Raw genomic sequence first — 18,199 nt, 5'->3', positions numbered from 1 at the left:
TAAACATATTACATGCTCCTGGGCAAACTAAAAAAAAAATGCCCCTTAACCTATAGAAAAACTTACTAATTATTTTTTTGGTTCTCTTTGGTTCATATAATTTTTTTTTGTGTCCCTTTCTAGCTTACAATTTTTTTTTTGTGCCCCTTTAACTTACAAATTTTTTTTTGTACCTCTTTTAACTTACAATTTTTTCTTTTTGTGCCCTTTTTCTTATACGTATATGCCCCTTTAATTTATGTACCCGGGGCGGTCACACTGCCCGCCCACCTAGTTAAGCCGGCACTGCTTCCATCGTATCACAGAGACTCAAACCTTTTGTCTCGGGAAGAATCAAAACGAACAATCCTAAACCAGACATTGCAGTTCCGAAAACCGCAAACGATACTGACGGTATGTGTATGTCTCTTCCAATGGACGCAATTAACGGACAACAAGCTCCTCCAACAACTAGAGCCTGTCTAAACATCATCGTTGCTGAACTTCTCACACAAGTCGGAAACATTTCAACCATAAACACAGCCATAAGGTTAAATCCGATCCTAGCGCAGAAGAATGTTGCGAGTTCGAACGCAAACGCGATCTCGGTTTGTCCGAGAATGCTGAGAAGGAAACAAAGCACTCCCGATGCCCCACCGAGCAAGGTATTGATTAGAATAGAGCTTCTTCTGTTGAATCTCTCTAATAAGATTGGAGTGATTACGAAAGTAGGCAACTCCACCAATGCGTTTAGGGTTTCACTCAAGTAGATGTTGACGTCTATGTCTCTAGCTGCTAAAGGAACACCGTAGTACGATATTCCCAACCCAAACATTATGATCATAACAACAGAAATCCTCCGAAAAGCCCATCTTCGGAAGAAAAAGTCCTTAATCGAGTACGTTGGCACTTGTGCATGGCTTTCTTGCTCCAGGGGTAACTTAGAAATCACTGATTCCAGATAAGCTCTGTTCTTAGGTGACATCTTTGTGAGAACGTCAATGGCTTCTTTGTCCTTTCCTTGCATGTGAAGCCACCGAGGCGATTCGAGTGCAAAGAGGTAGATGAAGATACAATAGCTTATTGCTGGAACGGATGTGTATAGATATAGATATCTCCATGAAGAATGTTGTGCAAGGTAAGCTATTCCAGACAAGGACATAAACCCTAAAACGAATAGGGTAAACGGAAGCATCGTAGCTCTTGGTCTCCATCTGGTGGAGACACGCTCACTGATGAGGACTAGCGCGTACGACCAGGTCTGTGATCGCGCGAATCCGATGATAAACTTTAGGGATGCATAAATCCATACATTGGTTGAGAAGGTAGCAAAGATTGAAGTGATTGACATTGTAAAGGTAGAGAGCAGAACTAGTTTCTTACGACCCAAGGAATCGTCTGGGATCAAAGCTAGGAAGAAACCACCAACAATGGCACCAATGTAGAAAGAAGAACTAGGCATACCTCTGAGTAATGAGCTCGAGCACTCGAGGCCAAATTCTGAAATGATGGACTTGCCCTTGAAACCACCGTCCCATTCCCAGGCTGATCTTGGAAGCTTGCAGATGTCGGAAGCCGAAGGATCGCAGATCGTGTGGTTAAGACAGTGCCACGTGGGATATGCATCTGTGTAGACGGTGATGAATATCTGCTGAGCATCGAAGAGCAAAGCAAGCCCAACGAGTGATATCTGGAAAAGTTGCCAGAATCCGAAATCAGATAAGCTCTGTTCGACGACATTGTCAAAAGTCAATTCTTCTGATCTGGTTTTGTTGTTGACTTCAGAATCATCGACAAGATGAGACAACAATGGTTCTCATGGATTTGCCATGATCGTCTTGTTTCTAGCTTCTTTTTTTGGTCTGTGTTTGCTTTTTTTAGAGTTTGACTATAGGTTTACTCTCATTCGACCATTCTTATCAACTAAGTCTGAAGTCGAAATCTGCGTTTCTATTATATGCAAATCTCAAATTTATAGACCATACCATGTGTAATTTGTAATTGTTATAAATATTTTAACATGTGAAGCTTGGGTCCACGAAGTCAAAAGTATGATATAACTGATTTGGGAAGAGTGTGAATGCATGTGTGATAGCTGATTTGTTGTTTCACTTTTATATAATCTCCCGTCTATCACGCTGAGTAAAAAAAATGTTTACGTGTGTTTTTTTTATATATGAAGATATAAATATTCATTTCACAATGAAAGTTTGAGTTACACAATTAAGCATACCTATACATGGTTCCATTGTAAAAAGAGGATAAATAACATGAAAGCATACTAAAATTATAAAATCAAACCAATAACAAAACAAAGGATAAAAAATGAACGTGTTGAACGTTATTAATAACACTCATGACATATTCTAGTCAAATTTATGTTTATATTCTCTTTTTTTTTTTTTTTAAGAAAAAGGATTAGATTTATGTTCTCTTTTAGTCCTTATATATAGAAAATTAGGTTGGTGGTCTTCCATGACCGATCCTGCTTAAAAATAATCAATTTTTTGCTTTTATTTTGGCGTCAATTACTCTATATGCCTTTGTCATATCGAAAAGCGAAAGACAGGATAGGACAAGAGCAAGTAAGAAAGTAGTTATAATGGTTTTTTATTCTTATTTTTTTGTAACACGAGGCTATATTTTATTTCTACCAACCACAACTAATTATATATATGTACATTGAAATGATGATTTTGGGTCTGATTGGTAACGTATCCAAAACTGTACAGAAAATCTGTAAGCTGGAGCTGTAAGCTTTTATGGAATAGTGCAAAGCTGTAAGAAAGAACTGTACATGAAAGCGGTACAATAAAGCTGAGAGTAAAAATTTTAATAAAATGTTTAGTAAAGTTTTTGTGATTGGTAAAAAATCAAAACTGCACATTTGTACCGCTTTGTTTTTGGTTACCAATCAGACCCTTTATTTTAAAGGCCTACATCGATCGGATCCGTTCACATGCCATGGATTTATTCTATGTTAGTTGTCATCAATCATCATGTCGCGAATCCAAGTTTTCTTGTTAGATGGACTCATTTCTAAGTAATTTGGAAAGGACACAGTTTTTATGATCAGCTTGACCAAAACCGTAATCTAGTAAAAAAATGTTTAGTGTGTGTACATATGTATTGTTACTTACTATGTCATAATTCCAGTTCAAATCAAATCGACTCAAACATATGTTGTTGTCAAAAAAAAATTATTTAAGATATACAAAAAAAAAAAAAAATCTAGAAAACAAATTTTATTTTGAAAAAAATAAAAATAAAGATATACGGATTTTTTAATTTTTGTTTTTGTTTTTCTCCTTGTCATTTTTCATCGTAACCAACTATGAGCTCATCTGCGACGTCCTCAATTGCCTTAGGCGGTAGATCCGCTGAGGCTTCTGCTACCAAAAACACCTCAAAGCGTCCAAAATGTAATCTATTATGATCTTCTATTCCCCAATTTTTGTTATATACATTTTGTCATTTGCGGTTACTTTTCAGTTTTTTTGTTCCATTTTCTTTTGCGGATTTGATAAAATGTGTACGTTGGGATTGTACCTAGTGTTCTTGAATGCCTTAACAGTTTCCACCTATGTAATTGTTGTAATTGATCAATTCTTCTATGTTTTTTTTTTTCTCGAAGGGAATTTATTTGCGTATAGGAAAAAGAATATAAAGAAAAAACCCCTCTTTGAAATGTTGCTAATTGCTACATCTAGCTCGCTTATCATATTCCTCAATGTGATTTTAATCATAAAGCATCTATCAATATGAGAATGACTGATAATTTACAGATGCATACAGATATATCTATCATATAGGGATAAATTCAGATTACTGATATTAATCTAGTACACACACAAATGGGTGCTTGTAAACAATTTAACAAGGTGCAGTTGTAACCTATTTATTTATGTGTTTGTTGGATTGGTGTAACTCCCAACAGTGTAATACCTTATGATTTCTCTCTTCTTAAGATAAGTTTCCTAGAATTTGTAAACTAAAAAACCGAATCTGTTGGAAAATTTTTCCTCATCAGATTCAAGATTTACCCAACAGGAGCTTCCAGCATGCAAACCAATTCTTACTCCCAAATGGGTAAATGCTTCAATAACTCATAGTACAATGTAACATTCTTATGTCGTACAATTTCCAATGTTTTATTATAGTTTAAAGTATCTTTTTTTTTTTTTTTTTTTCTTTCTGCCTATCTTATATGCAGGTGATTCTGACTTTTCTTGTCTCAGGAGTTGTCTTTATTCCTCTTGGAGTGATTTGCCTATTTGCTTCTCAGGGTGTATGTTTATTAGTCTTTTCAGTTTTCTCACTTTGCAGCTTCATTTATTTCTTATTTTGTGAATATGACTTGTGATTATTTTTATGACATGATCAGGTCACTGAAATTGTTGATAGATATGACACAGACTGCATTCCTTTATCATCTAGAGACAACAAAGTCAGATATATACAGGGCTTAGAAGATAAGAGGTGTAACAGAACAATCATGGTAGATACACTTATTATCATCTTCAGTTCTTGTTATATTCTTCTTCCTTAATTAGCTCTCTTTCACAGCCCTTTTCTTATAATTAATGTTTCATGTATGTTTGATAGGTAACTAAAACTATGAAGAATCCTGTCTATATATATTACCAGCTTGAGAACTTTTACCAAAATCATCGACGGTAACATCTCACTATTAGTCTTCATCATACTAACACCTCTCTGAACATGATTGGTGCATACGAACAAGATTCCAATATTACACATCACATTTTTTACGAAACAGAAAACATCTGCACAAGGCCTTCAAATATTTTCAGACAGTAATACTTTATTTGATGTTTTTGCAAATTGCAGGTATGTGAAAAGTCGACAAGATGGACAATTGAGAAGTCCAAAAGATGAAGATGATGTGAAGTCATGTGCGCCTGAAGACACTATTGGTGGTGAACCTATTGTTCCTTGTGGTCTTGTTGCTTGGAGTTTGTTCAATGATACTTATGACTTCAGTAGAAATAACCAAAATATCCCTGTGAATAAGAAAGGTATCTCATGGAAGAGTGATAGAGAATCAAAGTTTGGTAAAAATGTCTTCCCAAAAAACTTCCAGAAAGGATCTCCCATCGGCGGTAAAAGTCTTGATCAACATGTTCCAGTAAGTTATTTTACTGAGTTGAGACACATCTTAAATAACAAAAAAAATCTTAAGTGATATATGACTATAAGAGATAAGAAGCCATCTACTCACAACTCACTGTGATCTTGTTGCTTGGAGTCCATAACCAGTAAGCATTATCTTTAATCATAATTCAGATGATGTATAATTTTGCTAAATATGTATGTTTCTGGCAGTTGAGTGAGCAAGAAGACCTAATTGTGTGGATGCGAACTGCAGCTTTACCAACATTTAGAAAGCTGTATGGTAAAATAGACACTGATCTTCAAGCTGGAGATACAATAAAGGTCTTGTTGCAGAATAATTACAACACTTATAGCTTCGATGGAAAGAAGAAGCTTGTGCTATCTACCACAAGCTGGCTTGGTGGGAGGAATGATTTCCTTGGGATTGCGTATTTGACTGTTGGTAGCATATGCTTGTTCTTGGCTGTTTTCTTCTCCGTCTTGTATCTAGCAAAACCAAGGTATGTCACATTTTCTACAATGCTACATGTCATTTAGAAGATGCTCTGTTTTTTTCAGACTGTTGTGATAAAAACGGCATAGAGAGTCTTTAAAGAGTCTACATAGCACAAAACTATATATGTTATGTTTTATTTATGTGTTCAGGCAATTGGGAGATCCATCTTACTTGTCATGGAACAGAAGTGCCGGGGGTGGACGATAATAGAATTCTTTTAAGCTCTCCTTTGTTGTTTTTGGGGATCTGTCTCTATTGGTAAATAAAGTCCCCATGTCCGTCTGAACAAGAATAGATGTTTACCGTTTACAAGAAAAAATATAAATGGACTAACCAAGAAGATTATACCACACATTCTAGTTGTTTTGTTTGATAGAAAGAAGCCTTTAATTTGCAAAATGACTATGGACCTATGGCTCTGCTTAGTCAGGAACCGATACCTATGTCAGAGAATCATGTGATCTATTGGTCTGCCATGTTTATAATACTAGTGAAAAAATTTGTACTCAAGTCCATTAATTCAACTGGACCACCATATATAGATGGAATAAAACGACCATAATACAAAATTTACTTCGTCCACCAGGATTCTTATTTGTTGAGGTTCCAATTCCATAATCCCAAATGGTTGATCTGGGGATATGAAATAGCATACGAAACACGATTCAACTATAACAAGATTACACGAAATTTAAATCGTTCCCGCGGGAAATTTAAAACGATTTCTTTTCATATGAAACCAGTCCATGAATTCCACCTTCTATCTGTGCTGCACCAGTACGAGCCTATTCACAGCATCAAGATTCGAAACAATAATAAGTAAATATACATCAAAAAGGCGGAAATCACAGATTAAGATAGTTTTCCAAGGAGTGGAACTAATGACATACCTCGAGTCTGAGGACATTATCTCTCAATAGCTCGTGAGCAGACTGCAAAGAGGAAGCACCGAGATCTTGGAAACCTTGCTTCACGGCATGCATTGTGTAAGGTACAAACTTCAATACCGAGCCTTTATCTGCAACTGCTCCAACTACTCCTTGTGCGATCTTGAGTTTCGTGGTATCTCCCAAGTATCTCTGGTCGCTTCCTTTGGTCATCGCTTCTAATGAACCCATACCTCTGTATTTCTTCACTCTTCTACCGTTCTATATTATTGACAAAAAACAGACCAAACAAAGCAAAATCATTGAGGAACATGGTAGTTGGTTAAAATCATTATTCAAAGTAGGAAGTTGTATTCAATTACCCGATATTCATAAGCTCCAGGAGCCTCGGTGCTTCCAGCTAAGAAGCTTCCCATCATCACAGTTGATGCTCCAAGAACTAGAGCCTTCACAATGTGACCTGAGTTTGAAATACCACCATCTGCAATAACAGGTACACCGTGCTGAGCAGCAACTGTCGAGACTTTGTACACAGCAGTAGCCTAAGAGAGTACCAATCACATAAAAAATAAAGAACCCAACTTTACAAGGTGCAATTCATAAATTCAACTAAGCACTCTATTTCAAATATGAAAGCTTATTCATTTACCTGTCCACGTCCAACGGCACAAACCTCTTGTGTTGTGCATATAGAACCAGAACCCATACCGACTCTCAACCCATCAACTCCTGCTTTAATCAAGTTCTCAGCCTGATACATAGTCACCACATTCCCACCAACTACATCCAACTCCGGATACATATTCTTCACATACTTAATCATCTCAATCTGGTAAATAGAGTTCCCTTGCGAACTATCCAACACCACAACATTAGCTCCAGCTTTCACCAAGTGCTCTAACCTCTCCTTGTCTGAATCCCTTGTCCCTATAGCAGCACCCACCATCCACTTATTATCTGCACCAACAGTTCCTGACCCTAACTTGGGATATCCTTTAACCCTCTCCACATCGTCTTTAGTCACTACGTTCACTGTCTCACCTTCCTTCTCCAAAACCACAAATCCTTTCTGCTTATCTTCCAAAACCGCCTCGATCTTATCAAGATCAATATCCCACGGCACATTGTAATCTTTACTCTCACAACTCCTCATGTAATCGTATATCTTCATCTCCTTTTGGTCATCTTTCATACTAGACCACTCAGATTTTGAGACATAACCCAACAATTCCGGTGTCAATGTTCCTGAATTAACCAAAATCAATACTACTATTTTCATACTATTCAGAAATTGGAAGAGACAAATAAAGTTGTTAACTTTGATTTATATATACCTGTCTGGGAGACGAAGACGAAGGAAGAAGGACCAAAATCATCAACAGAACAAATCTGATGATCTGGGGATTTGAAAACAGCATCGGAAGCAATCGGAACTCGGAGAGACTTGGCGTGACGGATGACGGAAGCTTGAGTGTCGATGTCGCAGTTATAGTGAACGATTCCGATTCCACCAAGAGCAGCCATAGCAGCAGCCATGTGGGATTCAGAAACAGTGTCCATGGGAGAAGCGACGCATGGGATCGAGAGTGGAACGCGCTTGCTGAGGCGCGTGGATAGAGAGACGGCGTCTGTGGAGAAGTCGATGTAGTGAGGTAAGAAGATCACATCGTCGTAGGTGTATGAGTATCCTTGTGAGAATAGTCTCTCAGCTGAGAATCCATCTTCGAATCCTCCTCCTGACATCATTCGATTCCAATAATGGCGTCGCTGCGTTGAGAGATGGAGGGGGAAATGAACAGTGAGGGTGAGTTATTAGGGTTTAGTGATGAGGTTGGTGAAGGAAGGTTTTAGGAGCGAAAGACGACAAAATGAAAATAGAAGTGGGTGAAATAGATAAAACCGGAATCGAAGTTATTAAACCGAATCAAATCAAATTTGGTTTTGTAAACCGAAATCGGATCAAAAACCGGATGGATGATGATTTATCCACGCCAAGGATTGTACTGTTTGTGTATCCGAACATTACTTTATCGGCCAATTTCTAATTTGGCATCTCAGTTTCTTTCACTCTTACTACTACAGCTTCAAGATCAAAGGTCAGGTTCCTAAACTCTTCTTTTGTAGATCAATGTAGAAATATTGTTTTAAGTTCTTCGTGAATTTTAGGTTCTGAATTTGGATTTTTCTTTGAAAATTTAATAGGTTTTGTTTCTCTACGATAAAAAAAATGGCGGATTCATCGTCACTGTTGTACAATCAGCTCAAGGTTGAGTCTATTTCATAATGCTGAGTGTTGTTGTTGTTATTATTATTTTTTCTTCTGGTGAATTCATATTTGGACTCTTTGTTAGGTAGCTGAGCCGTTCTTCTTGTTGGCTGGTCCAAATGTGATCGAATCCGAAGAACATGTTCTTCGAATGGCTAAAAGCATTAAAGATATTGCCACAAAGTATGTGTAACCATCCCACTAGTGAAGCTATTTTCTTGTTTTTTTCTCCAGAGATCTTGTGTGTGGAACTAATAAAAGAATAGATTTAGGGGGTAGTATGTTCAGATATTGATCCACATATAGCAATTGGGTCATAGTTGAGACCTTGAGACCTTGATCCTTTCATCACATGAGGATTTTTAGGTTATTGAGTAGTGTGTGGTTACTTATGCATGTTATTGTTGTTTGTGAACTCTGTAGGCTTGGGTTGCCTCTGGTTTTCAAGTCAAGTTTTGATAAAGCTAACAGAACTTCATCAAAGTCATTCCGAGGTCCTGGCATGGCTGAGGGTCTGAAGGTAATTTTCCCTGTATACTTGTATGTATTCTTTCCCTCTTCTTTGAGTTGCAAGTATGGATGATCCTCTACCCGGTACTGTTAGAATTATGCATTTGAAATCCTTCAAGATCAATGCAAAAAGGATCTTTTTTTTTTTTTTTATCTATTCTAAGGTCTTTTTAAATCTTTCACTGTGAGCTGACACCAGCAATTAGTAGTAGCTCCTGGATATAATGCAACCAATCACACTTTCAAGAACTAGTCACGATGTGGCTTCATTGTTAGTGTGTAATTTCTGCACAAGTATAGTAAGGTAGTAACTTTTCTGGTTCTCTTAACAGATTCTTGAGAAGGTGAAAGTAGCATATGATCTACCAATTGTTACGGACGTTCATGAATCGAGCCAGGTATATTGAGTTTGAGTCACATGAGAGAATCAAGATTCGAAAAAAATCTTTGTTCCTTTCTGATGCTTGGTTTATTTTTATTAGTGTGAAGCGGTCGGCAAGGTTGCAGATATAATTCAGATACCCGCATTCTTATGTCGCCAGGCAGGATTCTATAACATATGTTTTCTTCAGTTCATTTTAGCTTGTAATATCTCATCTAACTATTAACTATATCTCCAGACAGATCTTCTGGTTGCGGCAGCCCAAACTGGGAAAATTATCAATATAAAGAAGGGACAATTTTGTGGTCACTCTGTAAGTTATCTATTCCGTCGTTTTTTGATCTGGCCAAACTTTTAATTCCTGGTATGTTATAGTGACTGATTTCATGTATATCCAATATAAGGTCATGAGAAACTCGGCCGAGAAGGTTAGACTCGCAGGGAATCCAAATGTGATGGTTTGTGAAAGAGGAACCATGTTTGGATACAGTAAGTTAAATGTTCTTTGTGTTAATAGAATTGGCAGCGTGAATGAACATGTAGACTAATACAATAATACTTGCCGCTTTTATGAAAAGACACTGAGTACCTTCTTTTTACATTGGATTTTGTTCCTCAGATGATTTAATAGTAGATCCGCGAAATTTGGAATGGATGAGGGAAGCTGGTTGTCCCGTTGTAAGTTAATCTTGCTTCTCGTTCTTTTTCTTGTTTCGGGAGTTTGTATCTTAGTTTTTGACGTTAGATTTTGATGTTTGACATTTTTATAATACAAATGATAATTGTTGGCTTCAGGTTGCTGATATAACTCATTCATTACAACAACCTGCAGGCAAGAAGGTATGAAAATTAGAGCCAACGATGCTCTTAGTAATACTAGTTAGGAAGTGCTTAGTATTTCAAATATAAATCAGAAATGGTCTAAACTCAAATATACCTTGTTTATATAGTTAGATGGTGGGGGTGTTGCTAGTGGAGGCCTTCGCGAATTAATACCATGCATAGCAAGAACCGCTGTAGCTGTTGGTGTCGATGGAATATTTATGGAGGTACTGAATTGTTGCAAGTTGATTGTATCTTGTGAGTCACCTTTATATCTTTGTTCCAATTTTGTTATGAAACTTGGATAATTTTCATGTGAATTAGGTGCATGATGATCCTTTAAGTGCACCGGTTGATGGTCCAACACAATGGGTGAGTTATACTTTTTTTTCAAACCATATCTATTCGCATTCTTGATCATCTTTCTTTCTTCCCGTTTTAGCCTCTGCGTCATCTCGAAGAACTGCTAGAAGAGCTCATTGCAATCGCGGTAAGAGATTTACATCATCCCACAGATTTACTATGTGTTACTCAATTTATTATAACCTTTGGCACTTATGACATCTTTGCAGAGTGTCTCAAAGGGGAAACATCAGTTCCAAATCGATCTCACGCCTTATCGTGATTAGAATCATGGGGTGTCTTATCCAGGCAAGGAACTGATAAATCAAGGTAAAAAATGATGAACTCTCTTCTTCTTCTCATCATTTGCAGATATTATGACAGATACTTACTTGACTCGGATTTTTCCTTTTTCCTGAACTTTGCAGGTCTCTCTGACTTCATTTTGGGTGCAACTACACCTTAATAAATATTTCAATCTTGTCGGAGCAATACGCATTATATTTGTTTGTCGGCAGTCGGCAAAATACATCTCCCCCACAGGCCACAGCGACTATTGTATTTTCAAAGTAGCTGATGTTGCCAAATATCAAATGTCTTAAAGCAAAAAAAAAAAACAACAATTGGAAGTTATCTTATTAATTTACTAATACTAAGTATACAGAAGTTACGTTTTCTATACATTATTTTCTATTTATATACATAACACAAGCTTTTTCTTTTGAACTTTCTATATGCATGGTTTCTTTCTTTGTTGCACTTGCACAATCGATAAACCCTCGACAAACAAAATGCAAATAGATTGATGGGCCTAATAGTTGGATTCAAGTGGGCTCGGGTTAAACCAAACAAAATAGTAAGCAAGTATAAACTGTAGAGGGCTATAATCGTAAATTTCATTAGCTCAATTTCAAATATCAGAGAAGCGGCGTCGCTGATTTCGGAAATTTGCAATTGCAACGGTAGAACTCTCTTGCGATTGAGAGAGTTTCTGGGGGAAGAAGAAAGCAGAAGATCTGGAGATTTAAAGGAGAATGGCGTTCGCAAAGGTAAACCCTAACTTCCCCAAGATTTTGAATTGAAAAACCGAGTTAGGGTTATTACGTTCATCGCAGATGAGTTTTGAGATCGAGATTCGAGGGTCTGTTCCTGTTTTCATTCGATTACCATTGAGCTGTTTTGTCGTAATTTCAATGCGCGATTAGGTTTTCTCGAATCTTTGATTTATCGTATATAGAAGAGATTTGGCTTGTTCTTCTGCTTCTTTAATCAGTTTGGTATGGGGAAGTTACAGGATTAGTTTCTTGTGATTTCTCTCTCGGATTTGGGTTATTTGACTGAAATTGTCTTACAATACCACAAGTGAAAAATCCTGAGAGTTCTTGTTTCACTTACTATTGCAGGCACCAAGACTAAGTAGAGATGATGATATACTTGGAAATCGAGGTAAGGGAGACTGTTTTATCCTCTCTGTTACTTGGTGAATCTTTTTCATTCTTAAAACAAAATAATTCAGTGCTACAACAATGTTTACATCTGAAACAGTGGCCACTAGGAGTTTCAAAATCTTCTCCGATAATCAGAAAACTGATCCAGCCGGTACAGTGTAAGTGTATCTCTTCCATTCATCTTTCTGTACTATTGTTATTTGTTCATCTGAATTTTTTTTTTTTGCTATTTCTGCAGAGGGATTACACAGAAGACTCGTATTCCTTTGAGGTTTGTGATGAATATGGCTTGATTCATGAAGAAGTAGACTTTAATTTATGAATCTCAAGAAATTATTAATCTTGTGCTTTTACATTGTTTAGGAGAAAGTCTATTACAATTAGCGGTGTAGCAGCTTCTAACGTAAACAATATGAAGGTTTATCCCTTTCCCTCTCTCTGAGTTCATCCAAGTGTTGGACGTTTATGCAGTTAATTCACATGTATGTGCATTTTTTGTTTTGATTGAAAAGAAGGGCATTTCGAGAATCATAGGCAAGGGCAAAAGCAATAATGAAAATTCTGGTAAGGTTATCGCAGAGAGTTTTTTCCTTTACAATTTTGGGATGTAAAATGTAATCTAATTTTTGTCTCCTTTTCAGAGGAATATACTAAAGTCAAAAGAAAAGCTTTGGCTGACTTAAGTAATCTTGGTGGGAATACTGGCAGCAGTAGCATGTAAATTGCTTAACTCTTTCTTTTTGTAATAGCGTTACATCACTACTTAGGATTAGTAATCTCACTCAGTGAGCTTTTACAGAACGAATCTGCAGAGTTTCATGTATGAACTATATGATCTTTGACAATGAGTTGATGAGCTGCGCAAATTGACCTTGCTATGTGTAGGATTTCAGTTGGTTCAACCAGAGTTAATGATATTTCAGTGAAAAGGTCTACCAAGGTATGGAAACCGTATTGGCTAACTATATTAATGTTGTATACTTGCAAATTACTATCACCAGATCCATATGACTTGCAGCAGTTATCACAAACGTTGTGTCTTAAAGCATCTTGATCGCTATTTCCTTTAATATTCTGTAAAACCTTATCTTATTTTTTTTCCCCTGATATAGGAGCCTGAGAGTAAAAGAACAACCGAACTTGGAAACAATAACCCTATTAAGACAGGTGAGTTCCTCAATGTTATGATTGTTTTCATGTTTATGGCTTTAGGTTATCTGTACCATTTATCTAAACTTCCAATGATATAATTCATATTTTAGGTCAGAAATTTATCAAAAGCAAAACCCTGAGCCTTAGATCAACGGCAGGTGGAACAAGGTACATTTAATCTTGTTTATTCCCTACATTACCTATCAATATGTCAAAGCTCTCATCAAGTGACCTGTTGTTCATGTGGACCTTTTCTTTAATATCTGCTGAGAATGATTCTACATCTTTCATTGGTTAACTTCCTTGACTGATTTCTTTTTGCAGAAAATCCTTACCAACTTTAAAGAGAACAACCGAGCTTGGAAACAATAACCCTATTAAGACAGGTGAGTTCCTAAATGTTATGATTGTTTTCATGTTTATGGCTTTAGTTGATCTGTACCATTTATCTAAACTTCCGATGATATAATTCATATTTTAGGTCAGAAATTCATCAAAAGCAAAACCCTGAGCCTTGGATCAACGGCTGGTGGAACAAGGTACATTTAATCTCATGCCTAATTGAATATCTCCTTCTAGACTAGATATCTTGTTTATTCCCTACACTACCTATCAATTTGTCGAAGCTCTCATCAAGTGACCTGTTGTTCATTCGGACCTTTTCCTTAATATCTGCTGAGAATGATTCTACATATTTCACTGGTTAACTTCCTTGACTGATTTCTTCTTGCAGAAAATCCTTACCAACTCTAAAGAGAACAAGCCTCGTAGAAGAGAAGAGCATAAAAAAGGTTAGCTCGATCTTAAAGTCAACAGTCAATCTACTTGACATATTTTTGTCTTATAGTTAGCTGGTTGTACACAACTCGTGAGGCTTATCATTTAGGATATTTTAAGTAATTGTACATGTCTCTACTTGCTGTCTTTGATTCTGATTTATTCTTATTTTCTTGGCGCAGTACAATGTCTCAAGCTTGAATTCGAAACAGTTGGGTCAGGGTCCAGGTAGCATGGATTCTTATGTGTGATGAAAATGTATATGTTAAAGTTGTAACTCGATTAGCTCAGTATCTGATATTAGTGAGGTTGCATTGTTTCAGCTAGTAAAGTCAGCAACAAAGGCGTCCCACAGCTGAGCAGTGTCCATCTCGTAAGGAAATCTGTCAAGGTATATACCGCGTTCTCTTTCTTATCTTTGTATACAAGGGGTCTCTCTCGAATTATTTGGACCTTGGCCATCATCATTGAACTACTAAACCAGTCTTCTTTCACTTTTATTGTCTTGCTTTGATCATTTTATCTGGCAATAGTTACAATCATATTGAGGTTTTTTTGTTTAGTATATATGTGACAACTTTCTCTCTTACTCAAGATCCAGAAAACAGTAAAGACGGCGCTACAAAACCGTAGTTCTCTTAAGAAGCCCCCAGTTGGTAGAATTTCTTCAGTTCCTTCTTCTGATGAAGTTGTCCCAACACTGTCACTTCCGAAAAAGGTTGAAACAGAATGTGTCAAAGAAGATACTCAGGAACAGAGTTCTTCTAGTGAAAACAAAGACCCAACAACAAAAGTGTTGGATGTTACAGCAAAGCCAAAATCAAAACGTAGAAAGTCTTTCACATCTCTACTAGTGACAGGATCAAAGGTTCATAATTCTACTAGATGATGGTTCATTGTGACTTTTTTGTTTCCATTATTACTAATTTGGTAACTTTTTTTTGCAGTTTGATGAGAAAAATGGTGATACTGCACTGCCAGAAAAGCTTCCCAACATTGATGATGAATCCAATCAGCTGGAAGTTGCGGAATACGTGGATGACATATATCAGTTCTATTGGATTGCAGAGGTAATTCACTTCTTATTCCACATACACAATTTCGCTTTCCTTATATTCGCTTTTTCATTTTTCCTTATAATTTTGACTTTGAATTTTAGCTTTCGAAGTGCTTGACGTGAAATGTTGTTTCAGGCATTAAGTCCAGCTTTGGGATACTACTTGTCAGCTCATACAGAAGTTAGTCCAGTTACACGTGGAATTTTGATCAACTGGCTTATCGAAGTGAGTTCATCGGATTTTTCCGTTTCCATTTCAACTAGATATTTTCCCTACTTAAAGTTTTTCTTCTCCATGTAGAATCCTTTTATCTCAGTACTGCCTATTTGTTTTGCAGGTTCATTTCAAATTTGATCTAATGCATGAGACACTCTACCTCACAATGAACTTATTAGACCGTTACCTTTCCCAAGTTCCTATACGGAAGAACGAGATGCAATTGATTGGTCTTACTGCACTCTTATTGGCGTCTAAATACGAGGACTATTGGCATCCCAGGGTATGTGACATTTTATCCTGAAAGCTAAAACCTCTTCTTAATCTCCTATGATTTCAAACTTATAATTTTGTAACCCGCCCATGTCCATGTGCAGATCAAAGACTTGATTAGCATCTCAGCAGAATCATACACCAGACAACAAATCTTGGGAATGGTAATTAGTGAACTCTGTTCAAAATCAACTTCTCTATATTCATTTTAACAATCTTTGGTCGTTTTCTTTTCAGGAGAGGATTATGCTTAAAGAGTTAAAGTTCCGTTTGAATGCACCCACCCCCTACGTTTTCATGTTGAGGTTCCTAAAAGCTGCTCAATCAAATAAGAAGGTACACACAAAATTTCTATTTGATTGCTATAGAAGCTATGAAATTAATCTGTCTGATTAGGTGGACATTGAATGGTATTATTTTTCTTTATCAGCTTGAACAACTTGCCTTCTACCTTATTGAGCTGTGCTTGGTTGAATACGAAGCTTTGAAGTATAAGCCGTCATTGCTATGTGCATCAGCCATTTATGTTGCCCGATGCACATTGCATATGACTCCAGTTTGGACCCCGCTCCTAAACAAGCATACCCACTACAATGTCTCTCAGATGAAGTAAGTAAACATCTTTTTAATAACTCCTTAGACTAATTACATTGTTTTCCTAATCTTACACAATTTTTTATCACAGGGATTCTTCTGACATGATCTTGAGGTTTCACAAAGCTGCTAAAACAGGAAAACTGAGGGTCACTTATGAGAAGTACATGAATCCAGATCGCAGTAACGTTGCAGTCTTGAAACCCTTGGATAAGCTCCCTCTTTAAGTAGAATTCTACAAAAGTCACGGCATGCCTCACCAGTCTAAAGGTAATATACATATGTTCATGTAGCTGAAACTTGTTTTCTATTTGCTTTCTCGGTTGAACTGATCTTGCTCATTCTTACTCGGAAATTGCAGGGAGATACAACGTCTACATGGACTCTAGCCGAATATTAAGAAAACTCAGGCTAATGGTGATTCTTAAATAGGTGTCTTGATTAGGTGTGTTATTTTTTCTGTGTGCTTAATCACTGAGTAATATTACTGTTTCACATGATCATAAAGACAAAACTCCAATGTATTGATAACGTTGTATAAAGCTTCTGGAAAAACATAACAGTTCTAGGTTTTTCCAAGAATTAAGTCAACCAGATCTACTCGTACATATAAAAACCTTTAATGTATAAACTATATACACCTGAGATGTGTGCCCTTGACTGTGTGTATGGCAACTCTACTTCCACTATGAGCATGTGAGAAAACTGTCTGTGACAAACACATCCTCTGTCTCCAGTGTCCGTCTCACTGCTTGGTAAAAGTTAACCCATGAAGATGAATAAGAGTCCACAGGACCGAGAAAGAAGGTAGGATTGGGACTACTTGCAGGGGAAGCAGCAGTCACCAAATCCAAAACCGAAGCTGCAGGTTTGAGCTGATGAGGGAAATTGAAGGCCAAGTTATCAACTTTATGCTCATAGATTTTGCCATTACGATCGAGTTTATAGCGAGAAGTGCCTTGAAACTCTCCTTTAGCTTCCCATGGAACTCTAGGCACACCCTTGAGATTCCACCTGATGAGGATCATGTTCTCTGATGGTTGCCATACCCTGAAGATCTCAAGTGAGATATCCCTGAACAATATCTTCCCATGAAATCTGAGTGCCCAGAAGATCAATTTGTAGTTCTCAATCCCAGTGAATGTGTTCATCGGATCCACAAGTGTTATATCATCCCTGTATAAACAAACAGAGATCAAAGGAGGCTCCTTTTGTAATCCCAGATGATAAAGATTCTTTCTTTCATCTCGTATCATTCAAAATATGAAGAGTTTATTACCTGTAGATGTCGTAATTAAGGTCTCTGGTGAAGAGCAAAGGCAAATCTTCACGAAGTGTACGGACAGCGACACCAAGATTGATATAGAATTCATCTTTGTCGTGGTTATTATGCTTGTCTTGAGAGGCGTGTCTTGTCTTAACCTGAGCATCTTTAAGAGGAGGAGACTGGATACTAGAAAGAGAGAGTGTGGAGAGATTATCTTCTTCAAACTCGTAGCTAATTGATGAAGACGACGACGATAGAGATTGACTGAAAATGGGTTTAAGGTTTGGGTATTTTCCGGTTTGAAGATAGATTGAGGGAGATGATAGATTAGTAAGAAGAAAAGCCATAGCTGCGCTTGCGTGGTTTTGGAGAAGCTCGTCTCTTTGGGTTTCTTCTTTACATTTTCATTGCGAAGATTCTGAGCCAGAGAAATTGTCTTGTGGAGAAGAGCAATGTAGCACGGAACTTTTGTTGGAAGATAGATAAATGAAATCCTCTTTATTTTCTTTTTTGAGTGGTTTTGATTTAAAACTCATTATTTTATTGTGATCTTCTTTTTTTTTAATCTTTCCTTTTGTGTTTAGTTTAGTGTTT

General features: G+C 36.9%; 5 protein-coding genes and 1 pseudogene across 9 annotated transcripts; 3 read left to right on the top strand and 3 right to left on the bottom strand.

Annotated features, from left to right (window-relative positions):
• Positions 1–144: 144 nt before the first annotated feature.
• LOC104755955 (organic cation/carnitine transporter 6-like) lies at positions 145–1,810 on the bottom strand (annotated as a pseudogene).
• A 1,436-nt stretch (positions 1,811–3,246) lies between these two features.
• Positions 3,247–5,963, top strand: LOC104755953 (putative ALA-interacting subunit 4). Its single transcript, XM_010478441.3, has 8 exons — positions 3,247–3,401; positions 4,010–4,068; positions 4,193–4,267; positions 4,364–4,477; positions 4,585–4,655; positions 4,831–5,128; positions 5,326–5,615; positions 5,761–5,963. The coding sequence occupies exons 1-8, from the start codon at positions 3,314–3,316 to the stop codon at positions 5,816–5,818; spliced, it is 1,053 nt and encodes a 350-aa protein (XP_010476743.1). The 5' UTR covers positions 3,247–3,313; the 3' UTR covers positions 5,819–5,963.
• A 147-nt stretch (positions 5,964–6,110) lies between these two features.
• On the bottom strand, positions 6,111–8,384 carry LOC104755954 (inosine-5'-monophosphate dehydrogenase 2). Its single transcript, XM_010478442.2, has 5 exons — positions 7,833–8,384; positions 7,148–7,743; positions 6,861–7,040; positions 6,502–6,759; positions 6,111–6,396 (listed from the first exon to the last, which is right to left on the bottom strand). Exons 1-5 carry the CDS (start codon positions 8,242–8,244, stop codon positions 6,325–6,327), a joined length of 1,518 nt encoding a protein of 505 aa, XP_010476744.1. The 5' UTR covers positions 8,245–8,384; the 3' UTR covers positions 6,111–6,324.
• A 174-nt stretch (positions 8,385–8,558) lies between these two features.
• Positions 8,559–11,572, top strand: LOC104755952 (2-dehydro-3-deoxyphosphooctonate aldolase 2). Its single transcript, XM_010478440.2, has 15 exons — positions 8,559–8,594; positions 8,701–8,764; positions 8,850–8,947; positions 9,188–9,284; positions 9,607–9,672; positions 9,757–9,816; positions 9,895–9,969; positions 10,061–10,145; positions 10,276–10,334; positions 10,452–10,496; positions 10,607–10,705; positions 10,803–10,850; positions 10,921–10,968; positions 11,051–11,150; positions 11,249–11,572. Exons 2-14 carry the CDS (start codon positions 8,726–8,728, stop codon positions 11,105–11,107), a joined length of 876 nt encoding a protein of 291 aa, XP_010476742.2. The 5' UTR covers positions 8,559–8,594; positions 8,701–8,725; the 3' UTR covers positions 11,108–11,150; positions 11,249–11,572.
• Positions 11,573–11,718: 146 nt separating this feature from the next.
• LOC104755950 (putative cyclin-B3-1) lies at positions 11,719–16,920 on the top strand. Of its 5 annotated transcripts, none has more exons than XM_010478439.3 (24): positions 11,719–11,869; positions 12,224–12,266; positions 12,366–12,426; positions 12,507–12,539; positions 12,632–12,686; positions 12,781–12,832; positions 12,910–12,985; positions 13,154–13,208; positions 13,381–13,435; positions 13,531–13,588; positions 13,745–13,806; positions 13,902–13,959; positions 14,154–14,211; positions 14,380–14,425; positions 14,521–14,588; positions 14,793–15,065; positions 15,145–15,267; positions 15,391–15,480; positions 15,593–15,754; positions 15,849–15,908; positions 15,982–16,080; positions 16,175–16,353; positions 16,430–16,608; positions 16,700–16,920. In XM_010478439.3, exons 1-23 carry the CDS (start codon positions 11,855–11,857, stop codon positions 16,563–16,565), a joined length of 1,917 nt encoding a protein of 638 aa, XP_010476741.2. In that variant the 5' UTR covers positions 11,719–11,854; the 3' UTR covers positions 16,566–16,608; positions 16,700–16,920. The 5 variants fall into 5 exon arrangements, with proteins under 5 accessions (XP_010476741.2, XP_087353370.1, XP_087353368.1 ...); XM_087497244.1 differs by having other exon boundaries at positions 11,732–11,869; positions 12,784–12,832; positions 14,799–15,065; XM_087497242.1 differs by having other exon boundaries at positions 11,732–11,869; positions 12,784–12,832.
• Positions 16,844–18,192, bottom strand: LOC104755949 (uncharacterized). Its single transcript, XM_010478436.3, has 2 exons — positions 17,618–18,192; positions 16,844–17,514 (listed from the first exon to the last, which is right to left on the bottom strand). Exons 1-2 carry the CDS (start codon positions 17,950–17,952, stop codon positions 17,025–17,027), a joined length of 825 nt encoding a protein of 274 aa, XP_010476738.2. The 5' UTR covers positions 17,953–18,192; the 3' UTR covers positions 16,844–17,024.
• Positions 18,193–18,199: the final 7 nt, after the last annotated feature.

This window comes from Camelina sativa, chromosome 17, assembly GCF_030686135.1.
Source record: "Camelina sativa cultivar CO46 ecotype springtype chromosome 17, ASM3068613v1".
NCBI classification, from domain to species: domain Eukaryota; kingdom Viridiplantae; phylum Streptophyta; class Magnoliopsida; order Brassicales; family Brassicaceae; genus Camelina; species Camelina sativa.
The sequence above is the reverse complement of the archived record's forward strand: the minus strand, read 5'-3'. Positions and strand labels throughout refer to the sequence as shown.

Excerpts from the sequence above, each read along its gene's own strand:
- LOC104755949 (XM_010478436.3), bottom strand. The coding sequence starts at position 17,952 with ATGGCTTTTCTTCTTACTAATCTATCATCTCCCTCAATCTATCTTCAA. Across the intron at positions 17,515-17,617 it reads CTTAATTACGACATCTACAG|GGATGATATAACACTTGTGG; the intron begins GTAATAAACTCT and ends TTGTTTATACAG.
- LOC104755950 (XM_010478439.3), top strand. Across the intron at positions 12,540-12,631 it reads AAGACTCGTATTCCTTTGAG|GAGAAAGTCTATTACAATTA; the intron begins GTTTGTGATGAA and ends TACATTGTTTAG. Across the intron at positions 14,426-14,520 it reads ACAGTTGGGTCAGGGTCCAG|CTAGTAAAGTCAGCAACAAA; the intron begins GTAGCATGGATT and ends GCATTGTTTCAG.
- LOC104755953 (XM_010478441.3), top strand. The coding sequence starts at position 3,314 with ATGAGCTCATCTGCGACGTCCTCAATTGCCTTAGGCGGTAGATCCGCT. Across the intron at positions 4,478-4,584 it reads GGTGTAACAGAACAATCATG|GTAACTAAAACTATGAAGAA; the intron begins GTAGATACACTT and ends TATGTTTGATAG. Across the intron at positions 5,616-5,760 it reads TTGTATCTAGCAAAACCAAG|GCAATTGGGAGATCCATCTT; the intron begins GTATGTCACATT and ends TTATGTGTTCAG.
- LOC104755952 (XM_010478440.2), top strand. The coding sequence starts at position 8,726 with ATGGCGGATTCATCGTCACTGTTGTACAATCAGCTCAAG. Across the intron at positions 10,146-10,275 it reads AGGAACCATGTTTGGATACA|ATGATTTAATAGTAGATCCG; the intron begins GTAAGTTAAATG and ends TTTGTTCCTCAG. Across the intron at positions 10,706-10,802 it reads TCGATGGAATATTTATGGAG|GTGCATGATGATCCTTTAAG; the intron begins GTACTGAATTGT and ends CATGTGAATTAG.
- LOC104755954 (XM_010478442.2), bottom strand. The coding sequence starts at position 8,244 with ATGATGTCAGGAGGAGGATTCGAAGATGGATTCTCAGCTGAGAGACTA. Across the intron at positions 7,744-7,832 it reads CGTCTTCGTCTCCCAGACAG|GAACATTGACACCGGAATTG; the intron begins GTATATATAAAT and ends TGGTTAATTCAG. Across the intron at positions 7,041-7,147 it reads GTGCCGTTGGACGTGGACAG|GCTACTGCTGTGTACAAAGT; the intron begins GTAAATGAATAA and ends GTACTCTCTTAG.